This window comes from Nycticebus coucang, chromosome 4 (assembly GCF_027406575.1).
Source record: "Nycticebus coucang isolate mNycCou1 chromosome 4, mNycCou1.pri, whole genome shotgun sequence".
Taxonomy (NCBI): domain Eukaryota; kingdom Metazoa; phylum Chordata; class Mammalia; order Primates; family Lorisidae; genus Nycticebus; species Nycticebus coucang.
The window spans coordinates 68,574,948-68,590,520 of NC_069783.1; the positions used below are offsets into that span (position 1 = coordinate 68,574,948).

At 41.0% G+C, this 15,573-nt stretch overlaps 1 protein-coding gene across 3 annotated transcripts in view; it reads left to right on the forward strand.

Annotated features, from left to right (window-relative positions):
• Positions 1-656: 656 nt before the first annotated feature.
• MXD1 (MAX dimerization protein 1) overlaps positions 657-15,573 on the forward strand; it is a 28,945-nt gene continuing 14,028 nt past the window's right edge. The window contains exons 1-3 of one of the 3 annotated variants that reach the window (XM_053587137.1): positions 657-993; positions 1,724-1,823; positions 6,650-6,679. In XM_053587137.1, the coding sequence (XP_053443112.1) occupies positions 921-993; positions 1,724-1,823; positions 6,650-6,679 (203 nt within the window). In that variant the 5' untranslated portion in view covers positions 657-920. The other 2 variants (XR_008379392.1, XM_053587138.1) reach the window with 2 other exon arrangements.

The following is a 15,573-nucleotide window of genomic DNA, read 5'->3' on the forward strand; positions in this document are numbered from 1 at the left end:
AGAACCTCCGAGACCGCGGCCACCAAACCAAAGGCTATGGCCCGGAACCCGAGCAGGGTAGAGCACCCGGGCGACGCGAGGTGCCAGTCTTACATTCCAGGGACGCCTGGCGGATCCCCAGAAGTTTTACCCAGGGACGGGTTTTGGCAACAGGTCCTAGGCGGGGCAGGGTGGAGCCGAGCGTGGCAGCTGCGGGTGAATCAGCACCGCCCAACGCCCGGCTGGCCCTCCCAACCAATGCTAGACCTGAGGAGGAGTAGCCAGGCCGCCGACCATTAGCCACTTAGTGCTTGCCGGGCCTGGAGAAAGGTGACATCATCGTAACTGGGAGGATTCCGAAGGATCCACCAATAGGAGACAGGCAAAGTGGCTTGCTTTACAGCTCTTGGCCAATACTAACAAAGCAAAAGGGGGCCTGGTTGTCGGTATAGAACCAATGGAAAACAGGGAAGAAGCACGAGGCGGAGTTGCGAATCCTGTCACCAATTGGAAAGAGGGGGTGGATCCCGGGCCTTGTCAAGCGTGACCAACCAGCGAGAGGAGCGGACTTTGGAGGGCGGAGCCTTAATGCCCTACCCCAATCGCACAAGACTAGGGGCGGGGCATTTTTTGGGGTGCCCAATGAGGAACGCTGCCGGAGCGGGCCTGTCAAGAGAAGGGGCTGTGGGCGGGGGGATGGTGAGTCGGGGATAAACACTCAGCGGCGGTGGTGGCTGCTGCTCTGCTCCGGGTTCTGTCACAGTGTCGGCGGTGCCCAGCTCACTGGCCCCCGCCCCCTCCTCCTCCCAGCGAGCGTGGTCGCCAAAGAGGCTCCCTCAGCCCTGCTCCGCGGGGTCCACAGCGGGGCGCGGGTGTCCGACAGCGGCGGCGAGCCCGTGGGCAGTGGGGGTTGGTCCCGTGGCTCCGGCCCCCGGTGCAGAATGGCGGCGGCGGTTCGGATGAACATCCAGATGCTTCTGGAGGCGGCCGACTATCTGGAGCGGCGGGAGAGAGGTGCACGAGGACGGGGAGGGTCCAGCCCGAGTCGGGGCCCGGGGCCCTGAGGGGCCCGGCCTCAGGCCAGGGAGCCCAGCCGCTCCGGGGGTGGTTGGAGGGGCGGAGAGCGCGACCGCGAGCGCTCCCAACCCCTCCGGCTCTCCCCATCCGCGGTCCGAAGGGAGGCCGCTGCTGCCCCAAAAAGCAATGAATGGGGGTGGAAAGGGGGCTGCCATCCCCCGAGGTCCCAAGCGCCGCCCTTCCCCAACCCCTCACGAGTGGGGTGCCCGGGGTCCCCTCAGCCAGTCCTCTCTTGTTTACCGCACCTGGGCTGGCCGGGCTGGCCCCCAAGTGAGTCCGGCGCCCCCGACTCTCTGACCGAGGAGCATCGCCTCCCCTGCCCCCCCAGCTCGCGTTGTTTGCCCCGCACCTTCGCCTGAGGCTGGTCCCACTTAACCCACACCAACCTGCTGGACGTTGCCAATGGGAAACCCAGGCTCCGTGAGCTTAGCCACTACTGTGTCTTTCTCAACAATGAGCAGCTGGAATCCTCCTTACACCTGCTCCGAACTGAGGGTATTCACACAATTAAAAAAAAAAAATCATTGTTTTCAGAATTCCACCTAGCTCCATTTAATTATTTCCACAATATTTTTTAAAAGATAAATGAAAAAGGAAAAATTGTGTAGGGGGAGAGGGTATTAAATATTCCGAGCTCATTCATTAACTGGATCCTCCGGTTTTCTAGAAGCTGAACATGGTTATGCCTCCATGTTACCATACAATAACAAGGACAGAGATGCCTTAAAACGGAGGAACAAATCCAAGAAGAATAACAGCAGTAGCAGGTAATTTGGTAAATATTTCTCTCTCTCTTTTAGGTCATATTGGAGGTGACACAAACTGCAGAATGTAACTTGCCCCTGTGATTATAGCCCCATAAATACATTAAGTGATGATCATGATTTAGTAATGCACACATGGTCTTAAGCCATTGGAAGAAGCAACCCTTCCAATTTGGGTTGAGAGGACTGAAAAGAAAAATAGAAATATCTTACATTTCTTTATGAATTTTTTAAAATTTAATTTTGCTTTTGGTGCAGAAATCTGTGGAAGCTTCAAGTGAAATTATCAATAGTGACAATATGTTGCCTTCAGAAGTTGCAGATTCAGAGCAAGTTTTCTGTAATCCAAAATGCTACACATTATCAATTCCTTTTACTTTTCATGGTGAAGATTTTATAAATAAAGTGTCTGACTTTGGCACGTAGTAGTTGGATTTTGTATTTGACATGTAAATTAAATACTGCTATTTGATGATCTAATTTGTCACATGTACTTATAAGGGTAAAGAGGAGGTATTGAAGTTTAAACATACCTCTTCAATAATATGAAAATATTAATATGTTGCAACCTTTTCATGTCAGCCTAGCCTCATAGATTGCTTTATGCTTTAGTTCTTAAAAGCTGGCGATTTGGTTGGTGGTCAGTGAAATCACATAACAAAGTCCAATGAATAGTTCCAAGTATATATAAATAGTCCATGGATGCTACTGCCCTTTTTTCTCCTCTTTGCTCTTAAAATATTAGCTGACTAGGAAGTCTGTTTTATTAGATACATTCAATTATACCTTTTATGACAATAGATTAAAATCATTTTGACATTTTCATCACTGATTTAGAATCCTTATCCCTCCCTCACTCTGTGAATAACTGCAAGTAACTATTTGGGTAACCTCTGTGGCTTAATACAGACCTCTAAAAGCCAGAAAGTTCCCACTTAAATCTAGTACTCACTTGTTCTTGCCGCCTATTCTGTGCTTAATTCACCCCATTGTCCTTAGCATTGTTGGTTGGAACCACAGGATGTGAGCAAAGCTCTTGTGCCACGCTTGAATAAAAAGGCACATGAAGGATGAACCTGGTAATTACCTAGTGTACCTTCCTTGTTAGCCAGTAGTTTTGTACCTGGGTACTACAGCCCTTTATGAAAGATGTTAATACTGACTTATTTTATGCAGTGGTATTAAAACAATTAAGTTTTGTTGTATTTGTTATAGTGCTAATTTTTAAAATTTTGTTTGGAAGACCTTTGAGGTCTTTTATTTTCCTGGAAAAGTATAGTCAATTTTTACTTTTATTATTGTCCACTCGTGACATGATTTGAAAGGACTTGTCCATATTGCTAGTCAAGGCTTAATACTTTAACATCTAATTTTTTTCCTAAGTTTCAGAGGAAGATTGTGGGGGATGAGTGGCTTGGTCTCAAAAGATGACTAGGAAAGAGAAATGATAGTTGAGAATTTCAAGCCAAGAAATTCTTCTCTTTATTAACCAGCATTATTCCTGAAAAATGGCAGCAAATCCTGACTTTTTTTTTTTTTTGGAAAGCTTTAATACTTCCGTTTGTGTGTTTGTTTTCCTTGAGGAGGGCATGATATCACAGTTGTTTGTATAGTTGATTAATAATGAATTAGTGTAATAAATTCAGTGGTATAAGGATCTCTGAGAGACCATGATTAAACCTGGAGATGGCACCAAACAAACATGAAGCAGGAGCAAGTGATTTTATTTAAGGGTGATCATTTCCTTTGCGTCCTATTTGGAATGTCCCCTCACCTGAGGAGAAAGTATTCTCAACAGAGAAAGCAGCTTGACCCCTTCATTTGAATCAGCCTTTATATCCATGGCCATGTATGGTCAGAATTTTCAGCTGAGGTGAGGGCTAAGAAGAGCTTACTTCTGGTTTACATAACCCCTGGATAACAGTTTATTCTTGTTCATACAGGTTGAAATGCTATGCTCTTTGCTTGTGGAGGCTGGGGGAGTACTTTTCCTTAGACAATACAAAATACGATTTAGCCACATATCAAAGGTCTTGGGAACTGAACAATGCAGATCTCATTCAAGTTCCTCTAGGTGCTTGTTTAAAACAGCCATAATAAAAACAAATGAAATTGTGAATATCGATTGCTTAGGAATCATCCAGAGAACTACTGGAATATAGGAAGATAGAATTTTTTTCCATTCCTATTGATTTTTAGAATTAGTTACCAATTATGTAGAATTGAAATTTAGAGTTTTTAAAAGTGTTTTGTTAAATTAGTAAAACAGGCTTTGGCACTCGTGAAAGAGGAAGTTCAGAACATGCCACCCAGTTTTTATAAGACAGTGGCTATATAGCTAACCCAACACAGGAGTCCTTTTGAAACACAAGGACTTTCCCCATTGCTCAGGTACACTGTAGTTTGGCTTATTATTTTTTTATTAGAGTATATTTTTAAATGATGAAATTTGACCTTTATCCGTGATTATAGAGTTATCAAATCTTTTTAACAATCACATGGGGGCCTTGGTGTGTGCCACACCTTCTGGGGGCAAGACATGATTGCAAGAGGGACTTTACCTAACAAATACAATCAGTGTAACCTGGCTTATTGTACCCTCAATGAATCCCCAACAATAAAAAAAAAGAAAAAAGAAAAAAAAAACAATCACATGGAAAACAGTTTTGACACAAGTTATCTCTATGTTCTTATAATGCTTTAATTAAAAATATAAATGTTTACCTATCAATGGAAGTAACAAACAGTCTCTGAACTGATCATTTTTGAAAGGCCTGCTTTTTATTAATGACTAACTCAGTTTCAGTAAAGCAAATGCATTTCATTAACACGCTAGCCTTTAGGTTTAAGACCCCTTTAAAAGATACCATGTGTTCAGTACTCTTAAGTAATCAAATAAAATCTGTAGTTTCTAAAATTCCATTCAAATTTTGGAAAGAGTTAGGCTTCCTATGGAATCTGTTAAAAAGCTTATCTTCGGGATTCAGAACTTTATAAATCTATCAGCTTATCTGTCTCTCCAAAAAATTCAGAAATTGTTGATAAGAGTACCCAGAATGCTGTTACTTTCTACTGTCTTTTCAACCTGTTCACTTTCTTCTGCTCTACCTACTGGCGATAGTTCTTGTCTACAGTTAAACAGGGAAATCTTGAGCAGCTGTTGTCATATACTTTCATTGATTTTAAAAAAAATCTGTCAGACTTTGAACTTATTATTTCCAGTTTAAACTAAAATGCCATGTGCTTTAAAGGCAAAGGTTTGAAGTACAGCCGAGATTCTTGCTAACTATAGTATCCTTCTGGCCATTGAAGGAAGTAAACCTTCAGAAAAATGTGACTGAAGAATGGATAACCAAGTGAATCAGTTTAAAGCTTTTAAGTTAACCATTTTCAAAGCCCTCACACCTAGAAAACAAATCTTCTTTAAAACATAAAATATAAGTACTGTCTCATTTTCTCATTTGCTTCTCCTCACAAAAACCGATCTTCCAAGGGCCTTGTGGATGAGAAGTTTTAGTGCTGGGTTGGAAATTTCTTATTCCAAGACAACTCCCTCCCGCCACTCAACACATTTACTCCCCTCATCCCCCAACTCTGCTGTGAGGGATCCTGTGGTGGTGCCTCCCCCATGTAAATCAGTGGCTGAGCATTCTCAAGGTAGTGTTCCTCCAGAATTGCTGTGAGAATTTATCTCTGAGGCCCAGCAAGGTGTTGATTATGGCCCCACAAAATTTATGATCTGAGCCAGGGATTAAACTCCTGAGCTGGTTGGATTCTAGAGAATTTTCATTAAGAAAGGTCAAGATTCAGCTCCTTTATAATGCTGGGAGGTTCCTCAAGTTTATTTACAACTGGTTAGGGAGGCTTTATATGAGGAGGATACTTGAGAGTTCACATGGATTGACTTCTTGTAACGTTGTGGAAACCTGTCCATAAAGTCTTAGACTGGACCTTGTCTTCAAGGTGAGCTATAAACTTACTAATAGTATGATTTCACATCTCCTGCATCTTTCATCTGAGGCTCTCTAATCACTTTTACAGTTGCTACCTCATCAATCCACACTTGTTCAATAGATAATTGGCAATTATTTTAATTTCCATTTTATAGAGGGGTTAACCAGTGATAGGATGGTAAAGAATTTTATTTCTTCCCCAGTACTAGCCAGTGGCACAGCTGGACTTCAGATTTCACCTTGACTTCTGCTTTAGCTAGCCTATCATCTTTATGATCAGATTAGAATCACTAGCCAAATCCCCCTCCTGAAATCATTGGTAGCTATTCAACAGTAGCATTTGGGGGGAGGTGGTACGTGGTAAGATAATTAAGGGAGTTGAAAGATCAAGGAGGGGGTTATTTTGCCACTTAAAAACAGTATCCTATAGTCAGACAACTTAGCATAAAATCTTAGTGTATGCTACCCCTAGAAAAAATTGCAGAGGTGGGGAGGGGGTGCCACCTCCACTGTTCTCCCCTCAGCCTAAAGAAAGCTTTGTGATATTATATAACCGAAATTCACATTGCACTGTGCAGCTGTTTTTCTCTTTGTATAAATAGACCCCTTTTGTTTCCTTTCTTAAAATGGATTATTTTTCCACTAGAGAATGCATGCCTCTTGGTTTGTCACTTTTTCTTGAACTCTATTTTAGATATTTGCATTTATCTAACTCCCCAACTGGACCAGTTTCTTTAGTAGAGCCCAGCAAATTTTTCTCCCTTTCTCCATTTTCTCTCCTACTGTCTTTAGAGAAAGAAGTTAAAATAATTGTGTTGGTGTTGAAGTTGTCCTTTAAGACAAGAATAATCTTGTTCTTATTGTTTCCTCTTTCAGATCAACTCACAATGAAATGGAGAAGAATAGGTGAGTTGGGGATTTTGGAGGTAGAATATGGGGAGTTTTGATGTAATCTCTGTTCATTACATTGAGGCTTCGTTGCTTTCCCATACACCCTTACTCTGTTGCCCGGGGTGGTCCTGAACTCCTCTGCTCAAGAGATCCTCCTGCCTCAGCCACCCAAAGTTCTGGGAGAATAGGTGCATACCTCCATGCCCAGTTTGGTTGTTCTTCTTGACTATTCCTGCTAGTAGCACCTGATTTAAGAGTTCACTCAGGGTCTTCTACATGGCACTGCACATAAATCACAGAAGTAGATGAAGTGCTTTCCAGTTACGAAGACTAAGACTACACTCCCATCTCTCACCCACAGCCCACCCTGAGGAAGGCCTTTATGTGACTCTGCCACAGAATAAAGCATTTTAGCTCATAGGCAATATTTCCACTCTACTGTCCTTAACAACTTACATGCTACTGGATGTAATTGTTAGTGCTTTTGTTGTGTTGTTTTGTTTTGTTTTGTGAGAGAGATTCTCACTCTGTTGCCCCAGGCTAGAGTGCTGTGGCATCATAGCTCACAGCAACCTCAAACTCCTGGCTTCAAGTGAGCCTCTTTCCTCAGTCTCCTGAGTAGCTGGGACTACAGGCACCCACCTCAATGCCCAGCGAACTTTTCTATTTTTAGTAGAGACAAGGGTCTCACTCTTGCTGGTCTTGCATTCCTGAGCTCAAGCAATCCTCCCACTTCTGCTTTCCAGAGTGCTAGGATTACAGGAGTAAGGCACCATGCCCAGCCAGTAGAGCTGTCTTAAATCGTGTATACACAGAAATACAGGGTGGCTATAAAGTTCCTGTGCAATTTAAATAGTGTGCAACTTAAGTTGCACATGAACTTTATGGCCACCCTGTATATACGCACATGTGTGTATATGTATTTGTAGTTTACTTGTGAATGAGAATTTTCAAATTTGAGGCAAATATATGCAAGGCAGAAAGTGGAGACTAGAGGAGGCCTCCACCCTCACTGGGCTCCATCTTGCCACAAATCTGTATGGAAGTTCTCTCACCTGGATTGCCTCTTGCTGCTTATTTAAATCTTTATTTTTCCAAATCAAGTTTCTCCTCCTTCAGTAAGGTAGCCTAGTGGTTCTCAACTCTGGTTGCACATTAGAATCACTTGCAAAGCTTTTATTTTAATGTATGAAAAAAAATTTATATCACATACATTATACACATCCACTTATATTTTCTTTTTGGTGGGGAAAAGAACAAATATTTCTGTTGATTCTGTGAAATAACTTTTTATTATAAGAAATTTCAAATATGCAAAGGTAAATAATGTCAACAATGCCTATGTATCTATCACCCAGCTTCAATAATTATCAACATTTTGCCAATCTTCTATTAATCAAAACCGCTCTTCTCCATGTAGTATTTTAAAGCAAATTTTCTTCTATCTGTACCCTGTTTCCCCGAAAATAAGACAGTGTCTTATTTTAAGGTGTGCTCCCAAAGATGCGCTAGGTCTTATTTTCATCTTTCCTTTAAGTTGGTCTTATTTTCGGAGGATGTCTTATTTTCGGGAAAACAGGGTAGTAAAGACTTAGAAAACAAAAACAAAATCACTTGCTTTTATGGTGCTGAAAAAAAATTAAAGATAATTCTGTATGGAGCTTTCCAAAAAAAAAAAAAAACAACAACAACAAAAAACTGATGCTTGAGCGGCGCCTGTGACTCAAAGGAGTAGGGCACCAGGCCCATATGCCGGAGGTGGCAGGTTCAAACCCAGCCCCAGCCAAAAACTGCAAAAAACCCCCAAAAGAAACTGATGCTTGCTTACACTTCACCCTTAGTAAGTCTGATTTAATTGGTTTGACCTGAGACTCTAGTGTTTTTCAAAAACTCCCCAGGTGATTCTCATGTGCAGCCGTGAGAATTAGACCTGGAACCATTGAGTAGGCCTTGTTTTGGTCTCTGAGTTCCCATCCATTTGAAAAGCAGGCTACCCATCCAAATTGAGTGCTTTCTCAGTGCCCTGCTTGTTTTGTCAGTTGAAAGGGCAGACCAGACCTTTAGCAGGCAGGTAGAATCTTGGAAGAGGGTAAACATTCAGCTTTACTCTACTACAGCGTTTCACGGGTGTATGTAGTGTGTGTGTGGTGAGAGAGGAGAGAGCGAGCACCTCACTGCACACGTACTTCTCATCCCTTCCTTTTTGATTGCTTTATGATCGTGACTGATCATGTTTTAAGTCAGAGCTTCCTTTATGTTTTAGGGATTTACATATCAGTAACAAGAAACTCAAAAGTATCTCCTCCCAAGGTAGAAAAGTAGTCAGTTGTGGCTTCTCTTTGTCATCCTTAGTGGCTCTCTCTTCCTCCTGCCTTTGCAGTGATCTGGGTAAATGAGGCTATTTCTGCTAAAGAGTCTTCTAGTTCCCTCCCTTCTCCCCTACATTTCTCAGGTATTTATTTTTGTTATTAAAATTTCATCCCTTAAAAAAAATAAATAAATAAATAAAATTTCATCCCTTCAGGTAAAGGCTTTTAGACTTATTACAGCTTTGTGCCTTTCAACCTCTGCAAGAACACCAGAATATCAATTGTATCATTTATTTTAGCATCTCGGGATGTTTATTTTCTTTTCACCTTGATTGGAAAACTTGTGCTTGGTACTGGGTATTAATTGAGTTTATGCTGTGGTATTAAATCAGGGAGGTTCCCATCCCAGAGAAATGTGCAGTGTGTCTAATGAGAAAGACACAGAGAGAGTTTTAGTTAATAATCTAAGTGCTAAGATTGAAGGATTCACAGGAGTCCAGAAAACTGACGTTACCGTTAGGGAAGCTGCTTCTAATTCAGTTTATTTCTGTATGACTTGTCACCTTTAGATTGTTGAGGGGTTAGTTATCTAATTTTCTTCTTTTCTTTTTTTGGAATTTGGTCTTTTAAGGTGTTGACTATTCTGTAGTCTAGAGCACGTGAACAGAAGGAAAGGACTGTAAGGACTTAATTTAAGCAAGCATTGGTTGCTGTAGTCCAGGGGAGAAGGTTAAAGTTGTTGGATTCTTCTCCCTTATTAGCGTGGGTGCTTAAGACCTTTAGGGTTTAGAGGTCAGTCAAACAATTGCTCTGCAGTCTGCCTGTTTTATTAGCTGAATCCTATAAAAGAACACCAATCCGATCTCTTCTCAGCCTTGTGGCTAAGATCAAGTGTAAAAGAATCCCGCTCTGGCAATTTCTAATAGACTTGAGCCATTTTTACCATAAAACATTACATTAAAAGATTGCAATGTCTCTCAAAAAAAAAAAAAAAGGCAACTTGGGAGAAGAACTTCTAACAATGGGAGTTTTTGATATTGCAGAGTTGATTATGCTTGGGTTAGTTTTCTTAAATAGAAAACTTTCCTGTGGCACTTTAGAGATTCTAAACAGTGTTACTGTATGTTACGAGGACTTCACTGTGAGGATATCATACTCAATACTAACACTTTTTGGGCAGCACCTGTGGCTCAGTGAGCAGGGCACCAGCCCCCTGTACCGATGGTGGTGGGTTCAAACCCAGCCCCAGCCAAACTGCAACAACAAAAAAAAATAGCCGGGCGTTGTGGCAGGCGCCTGTAGTCCCAGCTAGAGAATCGCCTAAACTCAGGAGTTGGAGGTTGCTGTGAGCTGTGATGTTATGGCACTCTCTACCAAGGGTGATAAAGTGAGACTCTGTCTCAAAAAAAAAAAAAAAAAAAAAAAAAAAAAACTAACGCTTTTAAGTATCTTGGCATTGGTGGAAAGATGAAAGAAAAGATTTCTAGAATGGTGACAGTGTTATTTTCCACTCTACAGGACAGGTATTGAACTCCTAAGATGCCATGAAGTGGGTGCTGGAAGTACAGAGCTAGATAAATACTAAGCCTCTGCCATGGGAGAGTTCAGTTTAATATATTCTAGAGGGGTTTGTTAGTTGCCACATGCCCTGTATTTTTCTGCATTTTGACTAATTGTCTGGCTCTAATCTCCTAACAAACACTGTTTGCGGGGGTAAGAGGGGGCATGTGGGTTCTTTTCCTTTTTTTTTTTAAACTAATAGAAAATTTTGAGAAATACATAAAATAATGCTAAAAATGGAATCATCTATAATTCTAGCAGTCAGAGAAAAGCCAATGGACATTTGAAACATATCTTTTGATCGTCTTAGAAAATAACTTTAAGGGCGGCGCCCATAGCACAGTAGGTAGGGTGCTGGCCATATATACCGAGGGTGGCGGGTTCAAGCTCAGCCTGGGCCTGCTAAACAACAATGACAACTGCAACAAAAAAATAACCGGGCGTTGTGGCAGGTGCCTCTAGTCCCAGCTGCCTGGGAGGCTGAGGCAAGAGAATCGCTTAAGCCCAAGAGTTTGAGATTGCTGTGAGCTGTGACCCACGACACTCTACCAAGGGTGACATAGTGAGACACTGTCTCAAAAAAAAAAAAAGATAAGAAAAGAACTTTAAAAATATAGGTTAGTGTATAAAATGAGAAAATTCACAAAAGCACAAAGAATATAAAAATTATGTGTAATAGGCCTTGCTGAGGTTAACAACTGCTGACATTTGTTCTATCTAGACTTTTGTGTAAAGGTTTTTTTTAACTAACATAGTATCATGTAGTAATTTCTAGCTTCTGTTCAAGTTGTATGATGAACATTTTCCAATGTCATTAAATCTCCTTTTCCAGTATTACTTTCAGTGAATGCCCAGTATTCTATCATATGAATGTGTTATAACTCATAAACAATCTACTATTTTAGATTCTTCCTGGTGTTTTGCTATTGTAAATAATGCTTCTTTAAACTACCTTGTAGATAAAATCTGTATCTAGCATCATACTTTTTTTTTTTTTTTTTTTTGTAGAGACAGAGTCTCATTTTATCGCCCTTGGTAGAGTGCCGTGGCATCACACAGCTCACAGCAACCTCCAGCTCTTGGGCTTAGGCAATTCTCTTGCCTCAGCCTCCCGAGTAGCTGGGATTACAGGCGCCCGCCACAACGCCCAGCTATCTTTTTGTTGCAGTTTGGCCGGGGCTGGGTTTGAACCCACCACCCTTGGTATATGGGACCGGCACCCTACATACTGAGCCACAGGCGCCACCCCATAATTATTTTCTTAGGATAAGTTTATAGCTGTGGAGTGAATGGTATACATGCTTTCATGGTTTTTTTTTTTTTTTTTTTTTTTTATTGTTGGGGATTCATTGAGGGTACAATAAGCCAGGTTACACTGATTGCAATTGTTAGGTAAAGTCCCTCTTGCAATCATGTCTTGCCCCCATAAAGTGTGACACACACCAAGGCCCCACCCACCTCCCTCCTTCCCTCTTTCTGTTCCCCCCCCCATAACCATAATTGTCATTAATTGTCCTCATATCAAAATTGAGTACATAGGATTCATGCTTCTCCATTCTTGTGATGCTTTACTAAGAATAATATCTACCACGTCCATCCAGGTTAATACGAAGGATGTAAAGTCTCCATTTTTTTTAATGGCTGAATAGTATTCCATGGTATACATATACCACAGCTTGTTAATCCATTCCTGGGTTGGTGGGCATTTAGGCTGTTTCCACATTTTGGCGACTGTAAATTGAGCTGCAATAAACAGTCTAGTACAAGTGTCCTTATGATAAAAGGATTTCTTTCCTTCTGGGTAGATGCCCAGTAATGGGATTGCAGGATCAAATGGGAGGTCTAGCTTGAGTGCTTTGAGGATTCTCCATACTTCCTTCCAGAAAGGTTGTACTAGTTTGCATTCCCACCAGCAGTGTAAAAGTGTTCCCTTCTCTCCACATCCACGCCAGCATCTGCAGTTTTGAGATTTTGTGATGTGGGCCATTCTCACTGGGGTTAGATGATATCATGGTTTTGTTGTTGTTGTTGTTGAGACAGGGTCCCACCCTATGCCCCTGAGCAGAGTGCAGTGGGCGTGGTAGCTCACCACAACCTCAGACTGGGGCTGCGGGCACCCCGCTGCCTCAGCCTCCGGAAGCCGCTGGGATTACAGGCGCTCGCCATGGCGCCTGGCTGGGTTTTTCCATTTTTTTTCATGAGTCAGGGTCTCACGGTCGCTCAGGCAAGTCTCCAACTCCTGAGCTCAAGCGATTCACCCTCCTCAGCCTCCCACGGTGCTGGGATTACAGGTGTGAGCCACCGCGCCCGGCCTGCTTTCATGGTTTTTGATGTTGATTGTTGAATTGCCCACCAAGTAGATTAAAGACAGTATTTTCCTTATTCTGTCACAAGTTTATATTATAACTTGGAGTCCGATAGGTAAAAAACAAAACATAACAAAACAAACCACATTGGCAACTTGTTTTAATTTGCATTTCTTTATTAGTAGCACAGTCATGTGTGTCTCTGTATGTGAATTACCTATTAAATAACCATTTCCCAATTTTCTACTGAAGAGTTTCTCTTTTTATTTTAAAAAGATTCTAAAAATATAAAGGATATATATGAAAGATATTGCCCCTTTTCTATCACATAATTATCCAGTTTACCATTTACCTGTATTCAGTCAGTCTTTTCTCACTGATTCAAGTTGCTGCCTCTGGTGTAGACTTAGTTCTCGTTTATGGCTAAGTCTGTTTCTAGACTTCTGGTACATTGATCCATCTGTCCCTCCAGTGCCAACATACAGTGTTTTAATCATTGAGGTTTTATGTATTTCAGGATTTAAAAAGCAAATATCCACGCTTCCTTTCATTCTCCTTCTTTTATTTTTTCATACTCTCAGCTAGTTTTGCCAGTTTATTTTTCCTGACAAATTTTATAATCAATCTGTCAACTCCCCATCCCCCGAATTCTTTTGGGATTGATTTTTAAAATTGAAATTGCATAATTCTAATGTAAGTTAACCTTAAAAGATTCATGCTTATGTATTTGATCTTTTCATCCAGGTTGTTATGAAGGGTATGTGTGTTTTAATTTATTTAGATCTCTTTTGGGTCTCTAGGCAAAGTTTTGCAGTGTTACCAGATAGGTCTTGGATGTTTCTTGTAAAAGGTATTCCTGGGTTAATGTGTTTCTAGATTGTTGTTGGTTTCCCATTTTGGTTAACTAAATGATTATTGTTGAAATATAGGAAGTATCTTTTATTGTTATGTGTCCTTTATTGATGATAATTGTGCTGTTTCTTTCTCTTAGCTAGAAATTTCCTCTGGATTGAAATGCCTTTCAATAAGCCCTTTAGCAAATGGCAACTGAGTGATGCCTGTAAGCTGCAGCCAGTAGGTCAGGAGTCAGGTGCTCAAATGGACTCTTTTTCGAAAGAAAACTCTAGATCTCCTTTTAACAGTAGACACCCATTTTTCTGGAATGGTATCTATGCAGGCCTTGCTGGAATCATGCAGCTGGTGTAAAGAGACTACCTCTGCCAGAGTCTTCTGTAACAAAAGATCTTTGTGTGTGCTTTGTGGGGAAGACTCAGCAGCCCGAGCTGTTATTTCCATTTGGTGAAACAGTATTTCAGTGGCATCTCGTCTGGCATGAGAAACCATTTTCAGTCAGGTCTTCTTTGACAGAATATTCTGACTGATTGCAGGTTCCTATAGTTGTTTCTCTGGGGTTTTGACTTTTCAAACGTCCAAGCTCCTGTATCGGAAGAGCTGGGGCCTGACATTTGCTTTGGGCCTGAGTTGTGGTGTGCATTGCATCACTCTTACTCTACTTCTGAGCTCCCCTGACCACATTCAGATTTCACTCTAGGATGTGGCAACAAATGCACATTTGTTGCCACACAGGGTAAGGGTTGTTATGAAGGAGGGGTGTAAGGATCAGTGTGCAAAACCAGTCTATGTCGATGGTGTGGAGGAGCACGCAGATTTGTACCACTAGAATCTATCTTTCCTGTACTATGCCTCCTGGGTAGATGGCACCTGCCCTCAAAAGGACTTGAAGAGGCAACATATGCTGGTTATTCGACCAAGTTCCAATCTCCTGGCTGGAACACTGGCTGTACCATCCTACTTTTTTGTCATAGGTGTTAGTAGTCAAATAGTGGGCTAGCCCCAGCAAGTACTAATTCTTATACATATAATTTATATTTAAAAATTAGTCTCTAAGAAGGAAATATTAATGAGGTAAATTTTGTATTTCATGCTTTAATTAAAAAATGATATATCTTCAAAATGTAGCCATTGTGAATTGCTATTTGTGCATTATTCACTGAATATATTACTATCTTTGTATTTTCTACAAGGGTTTATCAGCATAGTTGTGAGGTTCCAGTTAAGTTGGTAATGATGATGCATTTGGCAGTTGTTTATAAAGAGATCATTTTAAGAAAAGAAGAAAAGTACTTTTATCCCCCCTTAAAGCCTGACTTCTAGTCTTCATTTAGATTTTTTTTTTTTAATGCAGTAGGTCTTTGTTCTCAATCCAAAATCTCTTGTAATCTTTAATCACTTTTAGGGAGTAATTTTTTTACCCTTTAGGAAGGTGTGTTTCTTCTTTCTCTATGCTTAATACCCCCTTTTTCTAACTATGCAGCTCACATGTACCTATATCTAAAATTACTTTTATTCAACCTACAATTACTGTATAGAATTTATAATGCTATTTAATTGGCTGAGTCTATGCCTAAAACAGAAGATAAAATGCTGAAACCTCATAGTTAAATAGGCTACTCTTTCTTCTTTGGCTAACAATCTCAGGCCCAATTTCAATGAAAAAATAGTACTCAACTAAAGTCAAGTATATCATGTTCTTTAAGTAAGGCTTTACTCAAAGAGAAGGGATATGAATTACCAAAGATACCAGATTCTATTCTTAAGTCAGTGTCTTTAGGTGAATTACTATTTCTAGGCTTCAAGGAGTTAATAAGAAATAAAAAACTCAGCTCAGCGCCCATAGCTCAGTGGTTAGAGCACCAGTTGCATACACCGAGGC